Here is a 16,811-nt window from a genome sequence, read left to right on the forward strand (position 1 = left end):
CCTAATTCTATAACCAGAAAATAGTATTTAAAAATGTTAATCAATGATAAACAAAGAGACATATTGAATCGCGGACTCCTAGGTATATTTAAATGACATCTTGTTCAAATTATTTTCCGAAACTATTCACTCGCGGATAATATAATAGCAGATAGGCGAATGAATGCAATCTCCAAAAGCATTCCTTTTGTAAAAATATTTTGTAAATTCACTTTGATCAATGTAAATTTCGAATATTCTTTTTAACAGTTTACGCACCAAATAGTTTTTCAATCATTAAAAAACAATATAACTTATTATATCGCAAACTCGTATCGTTACAAACACGTCAGTCAAATGTCTTCGACGCACATGCACTAAGAAGCGATAAGACACTATATACGCGGCAAATTTGAATTGGCCCGATGACTGATATTTTTTTATTCAAGACACGCTCCCGAAAAATATTTATTTAAATTAGATAGAACAAAAGTTTAGGCTATCCATTGACAGATGTCAAGAGAAGGATGATTTCTGAATAAATTAAATCAATGTTCGAATTATTCGCGCCTGGCCGAAAGGAGTACTAGGCAAACGAAAATCGAAATGACTTTAGTCAGCTGACGCGCGGATGACTCGCGCGTATAGGCTGACTAAAGTCAGTTGCCGCGTTAGAAAGGTTAATAGTCAGGAAACACACTAAAAATAATTATAAAATAAAATTATACTCGTCAAATAGTGAAAATTTGTGGTGTGTTAATCTCACTTAACATGTGAACATGTAACGCCCCCCCCCCCTAAGCCTGGGCCCCCAGGCTAGATCCCTGCCAGCCCCCCTCTTATGGGAGCCATGCCAATTTAAATATACAATCAAGTAAATTTACAAATAATAAAAAATAAAAATTGAAAACGAATGCAAGATTTTACAATGGATTCAAAGAGAAGTTTGTTAAAATCACCTCTACTCTGTGGATGCTCATAACATGGTAATATACTTTTTTTAAGTTCTGGAAACACTATCAAGTGTTGTAATACAAAAATCCTGTATTACGTATATAGATCAATTTCTTTGGTATAATTTGTTACTATACAATATAGTAATATATAAAATAAACTGGTTGCATCTAAACAAACATTTTTTTTTTAATCGTAAGTGATCACCCGACTCCACCACCGTAAACTCACCAATTACAGTTTGGTCAACATTAGAGAGTTAAATATAAAAATAAATATTTTACAGCGGCTTAAAATTTTAATTTTACAGCATGACTGTAAAAATATTTGATTAAGAATAATCTCAAATATATTTCATTCAACTTTTGCTGGAATAGGATGACATGTGCTTATATTAGACAGTTCTCAGTTGGCACATAATCAAAGTATGCAGTTCACAGTAAAGGAAATCCACACAGACACGTTTAACATTTCATTTAAAAAAAAAATACTTTAAGTAACAAACAAGTAAATCAACCATATATTGAGTTTCATTAGCCTCAATATATTGTTTAGAAGTTTCAACAGGAACATTCGATTTAAGAGAGCGGAGGTTAAAAATATTTAAATTATAATATTGTTAAAGAACCGTTTCAGAAATTTTGTCGGGAGAACTTTTTTCTTGATGTATAAATGTTCCAATATCGCCTTTAATGTCTTCGCCCAATCTGACAACTGCAATGAATAATTTTATAACATTAGTATCTGAGATTAGAAGCTGGTGTCAGCCAAATCAGCGGAGAGGGTCAATTTAGTAGGTGTCACCATACTTCGATAAGAGTTCAGTCTATGTGTTGAAATCAGGAGAGTTAGATGAATTGTCTCCAAAAGTAATGGAACTAACCCGACATTGTGGATGTCAACTTACATGAGAGTTGAGTTATATAAATGTAATGTTTTGGTTGATAGTATCGACCTTCCCAAGTCGGTCCCACTCTCAATTAGACCGGTCGGTTGGTTTCGACGAGGGAAAATTTATCAGCTTACAAAAGCTTAGCTGCATCTTATAGCAACCAAGAAACTGTCTTCTCATCGAGGCCTAACCACAATAAATTAAATAAGAATAGCAATCACCCATTCTCCAGTGCCTGCCGACCAAGGTCTTGGGGTGTTGCCTCTTGGCCATCTTCAACATACTTTGAGAGACACCTAACATGCTATTATACATCCCCACGTAACGGGCGTGTAGATATAGCAGGCGTTGGCAACGCGGCTTAAGCGTCGGCCTATAGCGTCATGGGTCCCAGGTTCGAATCCTGGGTCTGACAAGTACACATGTTGTTTTTCAATTTGTGTAGAGCAGTGGTTCCCAAAGTTGACTGGGCTCCGACCCATCTAACAAAAATTTCCAATCTTGGGACCCACCTCTTAGCTGTCTTAGAGAAAAGAGGGCATAAATATTGGTAATGCTCAGATTCCCTAATGGCGAGTCGTGGAACTACTTAATGCTGTCTTATTTGTTCTAATTGAAATAAGAAAAATATTTTTTATAAGTGTTACCAATATGAATGAAAGACTGTTGAAATAAGAAACACAACTTAAATAAAAAAAAATATTACTTAAATACCTACACCTGCAAGGTTTTTTACAAACAACATTATTTCAATGGGAAGGATGTATTTGTTTCTTATTTTTCTTCATTACAGTTTTAGCATCAACTTCAACTTTAGTTACTTTTAATCGCAGTGAGTTTGATATATCCAATTTATTTCGGTATTTAGTTTTAATGTTAACCATAGCTGAAAATCCGACCTCACATAGATATGAGGTAGTAAAGGGGAGGAGGACTTTCATAGCTTCATCGAACAGGCAAGGATAGTTATCAGCAACTGAGAGACAGAATTTCGTTAACTGTTTACGATTGAAACTATTTTTCAGTGACGTATCTTCTGATAAATCAATGAGTTCTTCATTTGCTTTTGTTGACATACTAGTTGGTAAGTCGTCTTGAAATGGGTTTCAAAAAAATATCCGCCATAAATATATAAGTGAGCTTGAGAATGAATTCTTCGTCCAGTAGATGTTTAATATTTTCAGTTTTTCCTTCCAAGTAAATTGTAACTTCATTACGCAATTCCACTAATCGTGTCAGTACTTTTCCCCTGGATAACCAGCAAACTTCTGTATGCAGAAGAAGAGATGTATGGCGGCTACCCATTTCTTCACATAGTTTTTGAAATAGGCGGGCTTGTAAAGGTTTTGTTTTAATATAATTTACAATTTTCACAGCTGTATCAAGTACTGTCTTGAAATCAAGTTTATTTCAATTTTTAGGAATTGTAAATAGCTGAATGAAATATCAAATTTATCACTTCCTATTTTTTTTAATTCATGTATACAGTGGCGAGGGCCCACTCAATATTCGCTCGCGACCCACTGGTGGGTCGCGACCCATAGTTTGGGAAACCATGGTGTAGAGTATGGACCTAATTGGTTGAGCAAATGGCTGACATCCATTTCTCGTAAAAACAAAATCTGTTAATACAAACCTTCAGGCGGCTCTCATGGTGGAGTGCGTAAGGCGATTGCCTTCCACCCGAGAGTTCTGGGTTTGATTCCTGGTCAGGACACAATATTTATGTGTTTTTCTCAAAGCCCGGGTGTTTATGATTGTTCAAAATTACTAACAACCACCTTGTACGAAAAAGCAAGAACATGGTTATTAATAATTTAAAAAAAAAAAAATACAAACCTCCACTCTGTGGAGGCCCATATGATCCTATTAGGATCGGACATGGTCGAAGAAGAAGATGTAGCAGGTGGTGGAAGGAAAATAGATTATGGTAGCATGATTTTACCTCTAGCTTTAGCGGCCTCGCGTTGAATGATGATATCATTTGTAATAACTGCCTCTCTTTTGATTTGATCACCAAGTTTACGTGGAACGTCCGGGATAGCCCATTGGACCACCAACATCACAAAGCTGACAACATTCTGGAATTAAATATGTAATTATATTTTAGTTCATAATGATTATAACAGGAAGGGGGGGATAAATTGCCATTTTCGTTCCTGAACAGGGTATAATTTCGTACTGTCAAAAGTTGGTAAGTCTCAAAATCATGTTATGGAGTAATTGCAATTTGAAGTTTGATATGCCCTCTAAAATCAGGTATAATACCCCGTTTACATGTGTACGGATTTACATAACACAACTATAACAAGAAAATGCATGTGTAAACACATAATATCGTGCAAGTTCCAAGATTGCACGCACGAATCAAAAAAATTCAGCTGAATTTTCACATAACAATGGGAACATGTGAGATATCTGGGCATGCGCAGTAGAACAATAGTGACGAACGTTATTGACATTGACTCGCTTACTCTTAAAGAATGAGATTGGCGAGACAGTCAACAATTTTACGTGTCAACAGTTATTATCGCGATAGTTCAAAATACACACTATTAGTGGCAGTAAATCCATGAACGTATACAGGTGCTATAATGCTACTTTCTTTGAGCTTTATGTGAATGTTCTATATATCGGATGACCTTGAATTTTTTTTCTAGCATACCTATGTTATTATATAATACACATAATCTATTGTTAACTCTAAATACCTAAATTATCGACTTAGGTACCGACTTTTGACAGCAACCCCACGATATGTACATATTATGAAACAATTAAACGAGATTCAAAATCATTTATTTTAATTTCTGATTAAAAAATGAGACGTCAGATTTTTCAGGTTACCAAGCGACATTTACATCACTAGTCTAATGCGCAATCAATTTGTTTACATTTCTTCATCATTTGTTAAGACAGCCGACACACGACTAAATAGCAAATAACAATTCGTGACATTCCATGAATGCTCTTAGGAAAAAATTATAATTATGATTATCAAAATATCGTGATTTAATGAAATTAATGAATCAGATTATAATATATCATAGTTACCTGGAAAACCACAACAAATGCCAGCCGAGCCGCCATAATGTGCCAATAAATTTCAGGACGTTTATACTTTCTGTCTTCAGGCATTTGCCACGGCGGATTTCTATATTCAGGATAGCGGCATATCTGAAAATTGATATTACGTAAGTATGCATAATCTATAAATTTGAAGGCAGCACAATAAAGGTTTAGCTTTCCAGAAACAGTATAAAAAACTAAATTTTAGGTTGAAACTTTTAAAAAATAACATTGTACATACATACCTAAATCGTATGACCTTTAGGTTATCAATAAATATGCCAGAATTTTGTTACCATTACTCGATTATACTGTAATATCAATGGGAAAAATAAATACTATTTTACAATGATAATTTAAATATGTAACTTTGAATTGCTACAGAATAATTGCTTGGATCAAAATACATATTAGAAAAAGAAGAAATTTCAGTGTGACCAATAAAATAACATTTGCATTATTCTGAATAGTTTTAAAAGCCTGATAGTTAATTGATACCTAGTGTTAGTTCAACAACTTTTTAGTGTCTGTATTAATAAGTGTTGATGTTCTTTCATAGAATGAGATTCATTACCGTGATGTTTCCAAAAGCGGAATTTTTGGGCTCGATGCCAAACTGAAAATCTTTAGTGTCGAAATAGGCAAGAGAGTGTTCCAGAAATCCTTGGTCCGTCTTATCTGGACTCACAGTCATCATGTACACCATGCGTGGGATAAAGTTCGAAGAAAATGCTATCATGAACGCCTGAAAATAAAATACATTTCCCATAAGAATTAATAGTTCCGACCCCAATTAAAACTACATAACAGGGATATTTGAACAGCAAATTATCAAAGCGAAATGACTAATGACCACAAACACTGCTAGTAAAACCAACAAATTTAATTTTAACATAAGCCCTATTGCGCTGATTGTATAATTTTTTAAGAAAAGACGAAATTTCAAAGATGTCACATTACCACATCGAAAATAAAGTTCGATAGTTCGAACAGATAATAAAAAATGGCAAGAGAGGGTCCGAGCTAGACAAACCAATAGTGATGTTAACATTGTTGGCGATAGCATACAAATTAAGCTCGTCTACACATACGGGAACTTTCACTCTTTATACCGATAAATCCACATATCGTCCCTGTATATTAAATATATAGATTTGAGTCATATTTTGAGATAGTTAAAAAAAACTGTTTTAAAAAATAGTGTAAATAAATAATAGTAAATGATATATATTTCTTAACATTTTTCGTAGATCCTAATCATAAATTAAATTTGGATAATAGTATTTTTTTATAATATATTTATTATTTAATAAAAAAAAATCGTGGATTTTTCCATGTTTTCTCACATAGGATTAATTCTATAATTATGTAGGTAGGTACCCAGTTGAACGCAGCATGTTCACTTATGATTATTTTAATACTGATCTATCATTTGGGAGTTAATGTGAAAAATTAACAATCTAAGTGAATCCGCCGCAATAGATCAGTACTAAAATAATCTTATGTGAACATGCCATGTGTACACATGATTCAACATATTCAACACGGTGCCGTCAAAATCTAATCCAAAAAATATGTTCATATTACTATGTATAATTTTATACAATACATAATACAGTGAAACTAATTAATTCAAATTCGACAGGACAGAAAATTGAATTATGAGATACAAAATGTGTGACAAAAAACAGTTAAGTAATTGAAAAAGTATTTTTTGTTCCAATTTTGGCGGTACATATTACTGTATGTAATGACTTATTGAAATCAATTATACAAACATGTCTGTATTTTGCCTATAATAATTATTGTAATATATGGTTTATTGGCTAATAAAAATGGGCATATATTGTCCTAATTTAAAAATTCAATACAATAGAAAAAGGAATCAACGTTTAAAATCAATCACTTACCCTTGAACATGGGCGGCTGGCTCCTAGGGTCAAATAGTCAATGACCTCCCAAAAATAAATATCTTATAATCTATATACATTATACAATGTCAATTATCTCCTATATATTATTATCCTACGCCTTTTTTCCGTTTTGGCGAGCGATTGTAACGTGACGCACGCTAATTTGTATGTACGTGTATCTAACCACCATACACACACACGTATCTCAACTCTCACAAGCGTTTCTCGGTCAATTTCATGAACGCCAAGATTCATATTTCTTAATAATATTTCTTTCTCTCTCATTTCCCATATGTGAGACGGAAAGAAAGCACAAAACACGCCTTTTTTTCATTTTATCGCTTGCATACACTAAATTTTGGTCATTGCCGAAAACGAGACAGCTATACTATTTTCAATATGTAAAATGAAACAGAATGATATAAATTTTTCCTTAAATGTTTCAAGAGTTTTGTTCTGTGGTTTCAAGGTCTCATTTGTGCGGCAAACCTTTTTATTCTTATTTGTTGTCGCTTATTATTTCAAACTGACCATTGTTCTCTGAAAGTTTCATATTATTATGTTATTAATTTGTAGTTCAGTTTAAATCCAACCTTTGAGTAAAACCCATCGACTGCATTTTCTGTATTAAACCATTGTGTACAAGTTACCGATTAAAATGTAATCTGCTATATTAATCATAAAGTTACCTTCTAATGAGATCAGTGGAAATATAAAAAGTGTTTATATATAAATGATCCCGCCATTCCATAACACTAGGTATTATAACGGAGTTTTTATTAAATGTGTTTGATTGTTTTAATCTTATGTTCTTAAATAGTATTAAGTACAACAGTTATTAGGTGTATAAATAGACACACAAAGTTTATTTTTTGACCTAATTTACAAAAAAATTATAACGTGTTGGGTGCAATTTCGGTTAACGATGAGTTGACAACGTGAAAAATGGAATTTTTTTAAGGGTAAGTAACCTACATATAAAAATTTATAGTACTTCTTCTATAATGTATAAAAAGCTAATTTGCAATACGTCTTTTAAGTATACAACGAAAAGGCAAATTAAAATAATATATTCAAAATTGACCTACCCCGTTGCCAGGCTTAAGGCCGCTATTGCCCTTGAAGCACAAAAATTTTGTTTAGCATACATATATTATTTATCGTTAATTTTTGAAAATAGACACCTCCCAATATCCATTATATATTTTATATTATCCAGTAAAAGGTAGAGCATTAATATCATAGTGTTATACAGATTTTATATAGATAGACATTATTACCAGTAATAGAAATAGTTGATTACAAATTTAATAGTATTCATTGGAATGAGACTCACATTAGTGACAACAGATATCCTTCCCAGTATGTCCATGATGGTGTACCAGACGCCTATACTCTTCGAGCGGCGCGGTACGGGCCGACGGTAGTATTTGAGAAACTTCTTCGCATCCAGTCGCATCTCAAGGATATTGTTGAGAAGGGCAAAGAAAGGAGCCAGAGGAAACGCCGACACGAATATTGTCACAAATCCATATTGAAGAACTGAAAAATGGCAAACATACAAAATAATTACAATGTATGAAATTAAACTATATATAAATTAAATGAACGATTCACAAAATTAGGAAAGTAGCATTCTTTATTTTATAGTTTTTCATAAAACATGAGTAAACTACTTACACTTCTATAAAAAAAATTACCATATACATAACAGGGCTTCAAACCGAAACTGAACCGGAAAACAAAATCAGTTTTTTCGGTTCGGTACATGTTCAAACACACACGTTAACATGATCTTACTCCCCACTTCAGTTATCGTAGGTAGGTTATATGTGTGTATTAAATTCAAAGCGCAAATAAATTCACAATTCTCATAATTTATAATTTAAAAAAATTTATGGCTACGGTCGTGCGGTGCAGCATAACCATTGGTACCGGAATGTGGTGACGGGCAAGTACCATAAAATGTTCTAAATTATGGTAGAAAATATATTTTTAATACAAATAAAAATATTTAAAAATTAATCACTTGGAGCTGCACCGAAAACTGGAAAAACATTTGATATCAAATTCGCATAGCATCAGTAATAACATAACGCCAGAATGTTTGCATATATGTAACAAAGGTCTGAAATTAAATTTACTCGAACAATTGGAAATTAATCGCGAATTATCCAAAAGTAATCAAATAATTAATGAAAATTTGGTAATGCATTCGTCGCCACTATTAAATATAATTTAAGCAGATGAATAACACACTTATACTAATAATAATTTAATTGATTAATAATGTAAATAAATCGTCGCTTAAGAAACAACACCGCGGAAGTCAATTAATTAAAATTTTCAGGGGAAACAAAAAACGTCTCAAAAAATTGAATCGACAAACCTTTGTAAAAACCTGTAGAATTTAATATTTATTATATTTTCATTTCTTGTATAATGTACTTATATAGATTAAGATGGCTTCGGTTAAAAGTAAGAGGTATTTATCTACTATAAGAGATACAATCGTTTCTTAAAACTAATCCAATAAAGATTTAAGTAACTTGCAACATGATTTATTAAAAATATAAAACATACAGGTAATTTCCGAAATGTCAATAACGTTTTATCAAATCAAAAACAACGCCGAATTGATTTTTTCAATAAGGTAAGTTTCCAGCACACCCTCAAAAATTACAATCCAAAAAATCACCGGCCGCCACTGCCTGCAACTAATTTGTCAAAATGACAGTTCATTATCCACATCGCCACAGAATAATAAATGGTCTCATTAATTCAAAAGCTAGATATTTTGAGATGTTTCTTGGATAATGATGGAAAAATTATTTGATGTAATGGGTTATCCATGTAACTCGTTAAAATTATAATAATATCATACTCATTTCAAGATATTCATCAAACAGTCCTCTAGGTCCCCATTCAAGAAGCTTATAATCTTCAGTCCATTGATTGCAGCAATTAATGTTATCATCGTTGTCTTTTGACAGCCCTGTTTTTATCTGTAAAGAATAGATATTGTTTATTATACCTTACGTTGGGCCAATGTTATTCAGACCTTATTGGACTAGTAGAAGAGTTAGCACACTGTAGCTTGTGTGGCTTTTTGTAATAAGAATGCTGTATCAAGCTTCAAACATAAATGCTCTGAAATGGATTTCCCTGGACCACATTAATATAATAAAAAAACGCAAAACCCGTTGGATTGACAAATTCATCAAGTTTGACAGAAATATATGGCGGTAAAAAACTAGAGACTGAGAAGAGTGTAAGAACCTGTGAGGACACTATGTAATTTGAAAACAACTCGGAAACATAGGTGCGTACTCGAAAAAATGTTGAAAAAAATACAATGCCGGACGGGACTCGAATCCATCGGATTCCGGGTTCAATGTGCTTTATAAATTGAGCCACCTGCGTCACAATCTAATTACGACAAAATTAACCCTTTGGCTGCTACGATGTTGTGCAAAATCCGGTCGAAGATTGCTACCAATAATTGTCGATAAATTAAAGTATTGTATTATTTTTAGACACCTTACCACTCGAATTAATTTTGCGAAATCGGAATATTTTGAAAACACGTTTTGTAATTAGTTTATCGTTTTGAATAGATAATGAGGCTATTAGATATCCCCCGCTTCGTCTGCCTTTAAAATTAATTGAAATTCTCTTTCTCCCTCTATCATACTGACGACCACGTGTGCGAGCGAAACAAACTATCGAGTTTTTATTTTTAACAGCTATTGGAAACAATCAGTATTAATATCGAATGGAATTAAAATATTATTTTAATTCCATTCGATTGCGTTAGCATAAGATCTTATTGAGAAAATAATTCCTCATTTGGATTATAATTTGAATTCCTGCAAAATGATTACGGACAGCGAAAGTGATAGCGAAATAATGGCAGCTTTTCGAGGGACTAGAAGAATTAGCAGCTCTACCGATTCTGATAGTGAATTTATGGATAATAATCAACTCATGGGTGATAGTGACAACACTTTATATGACTCTGATAGTGAACCTGAAATCGAAGAAGCATTTTCTGAAGTGTTTTTAGATGAAGATTTTGCCTATAATACTCATATACCACCATTTGAAGAAATTCCGGGCCCAAAACATCTACCACCCACTGATGCGTTGCCAATATCATACTTTGAGTTATTTTTTACGGAAGAGTTGTGGGAACTTATTGTCTTGGAAACTAATCGATATGCCCAACAATATATAACTTCTACATCCGTATCTACTCATTCAAGAGTAAAATGGTGTCCGACAACAGTAGGAGAAATGAAGGCTTTTGTGGCTATTATCATGGAGATGGGGTTGTTAATACGACCAAATATTTTAGCATACTGGTCCACAAACTCCAGGTGCATTCCGTGGTTTACTCTACCCAGTCACAAAACATATATAAATCAAGTTATATTACACAACAATAAAACTAAATATATCAAAAATGTTTCATACCGCTGAAGCAGTAGTATGTTCCAAAATTAACTTAACATTTCAGGTATCAAATGCAAAACGACGATCGTTGTGGCCAATATCAAAAACAACGATATATCGTTGGGTAGCATTCTAAGGGTTAATTCATATTTATACAGCTGAAGGATTGCACAAATTGCGTTAATATTGGCAACCGGGTTTTGTGGATTGAAAAGTACTAATATCAGGTATTTAATGTACTTGCACTTGCCAATAACTTAATAAACTATATTTTGATTCACAAGATTTGATAAAGTAACAGTCTTTATTGAAAGCAATTGGTAAATCAAACTAACCGGAATCCGATAGCTGATGCGGGTTCAAGCCCGCACAGCATCTTTTTTTTGAAAGATTTTTTCTAGTAGGTAACTGTATTTCTGAGGTGTTTTCAATTTATGTATGTTCAATAAGGAATTTTGCATTATCAAGTCAATTGAATTAATTCAATGAATTATTCTTTGAATTAAAAAAATACTTAATTATATCCACGATTATCAAGTAATCCTTACCATAAAGGTGTTGTACCATTTCATACAGAATGGAATAACCATTTCCATAACAGATGCCAGTGCTTGCTTTCCGATCATGATAATTGCCAACTGAATAAATAGTTCCACAAAACATCCACCGGGACTGCACTGAAAAATAAAAAAAAGACATTTTATAAAAATATTTACTTGGAAAACGAGGCTTTCAGGCAATATTGGATAGGCATCTAAGTATGTATTTATTTAGTATTGCATCCTCAGCATTTGTAATATGGTCGATTTTATTTCATTGCTGCTACCAGCGACGTCCCCACACTCCATAATCCTACGATCTCCACTGTCAGTATGGACTTCCATAGAGTTAGCTAGCTGTACAATAGCAAAATAAAATCACATTGGCTATACAATGTCTCATATCAATGGGCCGACCAACCAACGGCCATGATTGCCTTTATATAATATGTGATTTATGTAATATATAAAACCTATGAAAACTAGTTAATAGGGTCTCTTATAAATATGATATTATCCCATCCCAATGGGCTAAATCAGTAGCCATGAGAGAATATTCTATATGTTGACGCATTGAAAGATGATGACTATAAACTCTTGTTTATTTTTGATTTTGGCATTTCGTTATATGTGAATTTTTGCGATTGTTCATCGACATAATTATTCAAAATAATGATTTTCTCTATTTGGCTGCCTATCCATGTACGATAATTGACTAGCGTCGGCCTATTGTGTCGTGGGTCCCAGGTTCGAGTCCTGGGTCTGACAAGTACACACATTGTTTTTCAATTTGTGTATGAGTCGGAGTATGGACCTAATGGGTTGATCAAATGGCTGACACCCATTTCTCCTAAAAACAAAATCTGTTAATACAAAACCTCCACCCTGTGAAGGCCCATAATATGATCTTATTAGGATCGGACATGGTCGAAGAACAAGAAGTAAATACGGTGATTTGGTATAAATTATGCATATTTCGTCTTTGAAATGGTCAATGTACAAAATAATACCATCCATTCATAACAAAGCCAAGTTTCAGAGCTTATGTTGACTATATATTATGTAAATTTAATAATCAATAGAATTGATTGATTGAATGAACATAAATTTGTGTAAAAATGTATGCACCTTGACAGAAGTGGGGGTAAGTATGCTAAGAATTATAGCGCCTATACATGGGCATGGATTTACTGGCAGCAATACCGTGTATTTTAAACTATCAAGACAATAACACACATAAAAGTGCTGACTGTCTCGCCAATCTCATTCTTCAAAAGCAGAGACGCGATGTTGTCATTTAATGGTACTATGTAATTGATAGTTGAGCATATCGGTTAACCTCAAAATGTGTCTGCGCCACTGTCATTCTACTGCGCAGCACAGATATAGAACAAACCCCAACTGACAGTGTGAAAATTCAGAAGGTTCTGAACTTTTTTGATTCATGCATGCAATCTTGCAACTTGCAGGATAATACATGTTTACGTGTGCATTTTGGCGTAATGGCAGCGATAATACCAACTGTCACCAGTAAATCCATGCACGTGTAAACGGGGTATAAATCGACAATGCGAAATGACCTATGGTGAATTTAATCATTAGTTTTTTTATTAGAGTCACTTTAATATTATATGGGCTCTGTCTATATAGTGAAAGTGTTCTTCAATGATAGCATCAAACTGTTACCCAGGGAATAAAAACATTTATATTTTTCCCGTATTTTTAATTTTTTAAGTAAATGTATACGCTTTTCGTAAGCTTCTCGATAAATGTACATAGAGATATTGAATATTAATTTACCTCTTCCTGTCTGTATCCAAATATCCTGTTATACTTTGACGGATATCCCACAAATTTTCCTTTCAAGAATGCTATATAAAATATGGAAGAGTAAAAATTCACAAATTGAAACAAGTAAATTTTTAACGTTAAGCTCTCATCGAATTCAGTCTGCGTTCTCAGGAGTTCCATTTCGGTGAGGTAGACAGCTACTCGGTCGTAGAATAGATTGAGAATGGTGATGAAGAAGAGATTCATGAAGGCAGCGCTGCACGGGAGCGCCACGCTCTTGTACGCCATCTCATCAGAGCTTCCAAAAAAACTGTTGGAAGTGAGCTGCGACATTCGGTACAGGACTACGCCGAATACGGCACCGCCTGCTAGGAATATCTGAAAGAGCAAAATCTTATTAGAGACTATACGAATACAACCGAGTACATCAGTGATCATTGAATACAGTATTCGATTAAGAAGGATTAGAACAAAGTCAATAGTAATTTGGGTAGCAGATACAAATAGGACGCAACTGCAACCATCAACTTTGTTTATGTTCATAAAACACACATAAATTAATGTACTGAAGCACAAAGAATCGACGCAATATTTTTTAATAAAAAAACTTGCAACACAAAGTTGGAATGAACTTAGTAGGAGTGTCGTTTTCGAGTAGTTCAAAGCGTCACCACTATCGTTCTATCAAGTAATGATCATGTGTTGTTTTTATAATTCAAATATTGGGCGCCCTGTCAAATCGCAGAGCACTAAAATATCAAAACGGCTATCGTAATGACATCTTTTTTTTACAATAGGTTGAGAAATATCCTTCTAACAATCGGAACACTGTGCATTATTATATTTTTAATTCGTGGATATATCCATTATCACTGCACATCATATTGTATTATTTTTAAGTTCTAATAGAAAATTACTGTATACTAAAGATTTAATTATCACATGAGCTTACCAAAAATGTAACAATGGAAAAACTGAGTACAGTAAATGGCAAGCGGACTCTCCAAAAAGGCACTATAGGTTCCTCGAGGGCGGTGACATAATTCACTTTTTTCTTTTCACAGTTGGTCAGTTTGGCAAGGTACTCCGGGCGTGGATGCTCCGCTTGATGGTCGAATCCCGTCAAGCCCCATCGGTGGGTTATGTTTGCAGAATATCGTTTCCATAGTTCCAAATAAATTGTTCCTGAAAACAATCAAATCATTTAATTAGAATAGCATGACAGTTGTTTAAATATTGTAACAATACCTTTCCTCTGCAATATTAGAAAGTAGGCACTTGAAGAGGCATGCATTTTTCCTTCTTCTTTCGAAGTAATTCGGCCTCACGGTTGTGTGTTGTCTCTAAAACCGTGAGTGATGGTTAAATTCTGAGACTGGCAAAAAATGTATCTTGTTCTTTCAATGTTGTATGATCCAGAGCATGAACCCAACGACTTGGGCAAATGGCTAACAACCATTACTCAAAAAATAGGTATTTACCTCTAGTCTGTGAAAGCCCATATGCTCCGTTTAGAAGGAAAATTGGTATTTAATTTATATTTTTACAATTAGCAATATGGCATGCCAACAATTCTGACTTCAATTCAGGACAGATAAAAAGACAGAAAGTGCATTGGACACATCTTCTTTCTTACCATCTGTAAGGCTGACAACAAATCTGCCTTGCTAAGCACTGTCTTTTTTCTTAGCAGGGCAGAAATTGTCATAATGAAATCTTATGAAAATCATGAGAAGAGTGTAACATAATTTATCAAATGATAAAAAAAAAATATACAGAAGCCATATTAATTAATATATTATATTATATTTATCTCACGATGGTTCACCCCCACTCTTCTAGGAAGAGGCAGTAGCAAAATTTAAACGAGAAAGGAGTCTGCAGTGCAGTCCGAGTGTGCTGTACCTTCATGAGACGAATTCAATATACCTCAAAATAATTTTATGCATCTCTTTAGTTAGGCAGTTAAGATAGATTGAGATAAATAAAAGGTCATGCTTACCCCAAATAGACATTAATACCGCAAAAGCGACTGTAAAATTGTTATCAAAAAGATATGTGACTTTCGCTTTTAAACAAGTCTCTTCAAGCTTCCAGTAATCACAGTTGGAGTCACATTGTGGGCACATCGTTATATTCGTTTTCGGATCGCAGATATCATTACTATAAAGAAAATAACAACATAAATACCTTCCAAATTGACATTCATATTACAATCAAACTTTTTTACATATAGTACAGCCGGTAATTTTGCCGGTATAGTGAATCTAGCTGATGTGTAACCATCACGGCCGATTCAAAAATTGTATATATGTCCTGTGGCGCGGTCAGCCTCGAACCACTGACATTTCAATTGACAATCGAGCGCACCATCAAATGCAATTGAGGCCGTGGTAAACATTAAAATTTTAGAGAACACTAAGTACACACAACTGTATTGACTATAGCCTCTTGCGTCCTGAGGTACACATATCGTCGCTATAGGATTTGTTTCCCGAATATCCATTTTTGTCGAAATCGACATTTTAATGCAGTTCAATTTCTTTTATCGAACTCTACCGAAATCATTTATAAAAACAATATATTTTTATCTAGGAACAGAGATATTTTTTTAAAAAACTCGAATACGCCATGTTAAGTTACAATTACTCCGTGTTGTTCTCCCGAATGTCCAACTATTCGTACCTGAATATCCAAGTTAATTTCGGTCGAAATATATCTCTGGCTGAGTGTTTATTTCCCGAATATGACTTTAGCCAATCAAACCGCGCTCACGCCGTGCATCTCGCTCCCACATTCACGCTGTCTAGCTCTAAAATAATCACGCCCACTGTCATATTTTTCGGCCGTCCGGAGACTTCTTTCAAATTTCGTCTTATTGATATTGTTTTTAACGTTACTATTGTTTTAATAGTGAATTCATCAAATTTGAAGAGATCATTCATAGCTGATACATCACCAGTTCGCCCTGAACTTACAGTAGAGTTGTGGAAGTGAGTATTTTAACCTAAATAACCGCATTTTGTTTTGATAAATGACACAAAATCCCAACGGTTATATGAATTCTACAGTATGACCCGGCAACTACTATGACGTAAAAAATAATTATTATTTCAAATTATTATTAATCAAACATTGTTTGTCTTTATTTTGCTTTTAATCTAGGTATTTCTATGAAAATAAAGGCGATGCTATTATTTATTTTTGAATGCGCTGACT

At 33.7% G+C, this 16,811-nt stretch overlaps 1 protein-coding gene across 6 annotated transcripts in view; it reads right to left on the bottom strand.

Annotated features, from left to right (window-relative positions):
- Positions 1-988: 988 nt before the first annotated feature.
- The window catches only part of LOC147064163 (anoctamin-1-like), a 38,068-nt gene continuing 22,245 nt past the window's right edge, over positions 989-16,811 (bottom strand). For all 6 annotated transcript variants that reach the window (XM_085958637.1, XM_085958635.1, XM_085958634.1 and 3 more), the window contains 10 exons: positions 15,595-15,755; positions 14,545-14,777; positions 13,602-13,970; positions 11,811-11,939; positions 9,692-9,812; positions 8,144-8,349; positions 5,469-5,639; positions 4,880-5,002; positions 3,771-3,906; positions 989-1,647 (listed from right to left, as the gene is read on the bottom strand). In XM_085958637.1, coding sequence (XP_085814763.1) covers positions 1,553-1,647; positions 3,771-3,906; positions 4,880-5,002; positions 5,469-5,639; positions 8,144-8,349; positions 9,692-9,812; positions 11,811-11,939; positions 13,602-13,970; positions 14,545-14,777; positions 15,595-15,755 — 1,744 coding nt within the window. In that variant the 3' untranslated portion in view covers positions 989-1,552. The remainder of the gene's footprint in view (positions 1,648-3,770; positions 3,907-4,879; positions 5,003-5,468; positions 5,640-8,143; positions 8,350-9,691; positions 9,813-11,810; positions 11,940-13,601; positions 13,971-14,544; positions 14,778-15,594; positions 15,756-16,811) is intronic.

The sequence above is a fragment of the Rhyacophila brunnea genome, unplaced genomic scaffold (genome assembly GCF_057557595.1).
Source record: "Rhyacophila brunnea isolate RB1 unplaced genomic scaffold, BYU_Rbru_1.0 scaffold_8, whole genome shotgun sequence".
NCBI classification, from domain to species: Eukaryota; Metazoa; Arthropoda; class Insecta; order Trichoptera; family Rhyacophilidae; genus Rhyacophila; species Rhyacophila brunnea.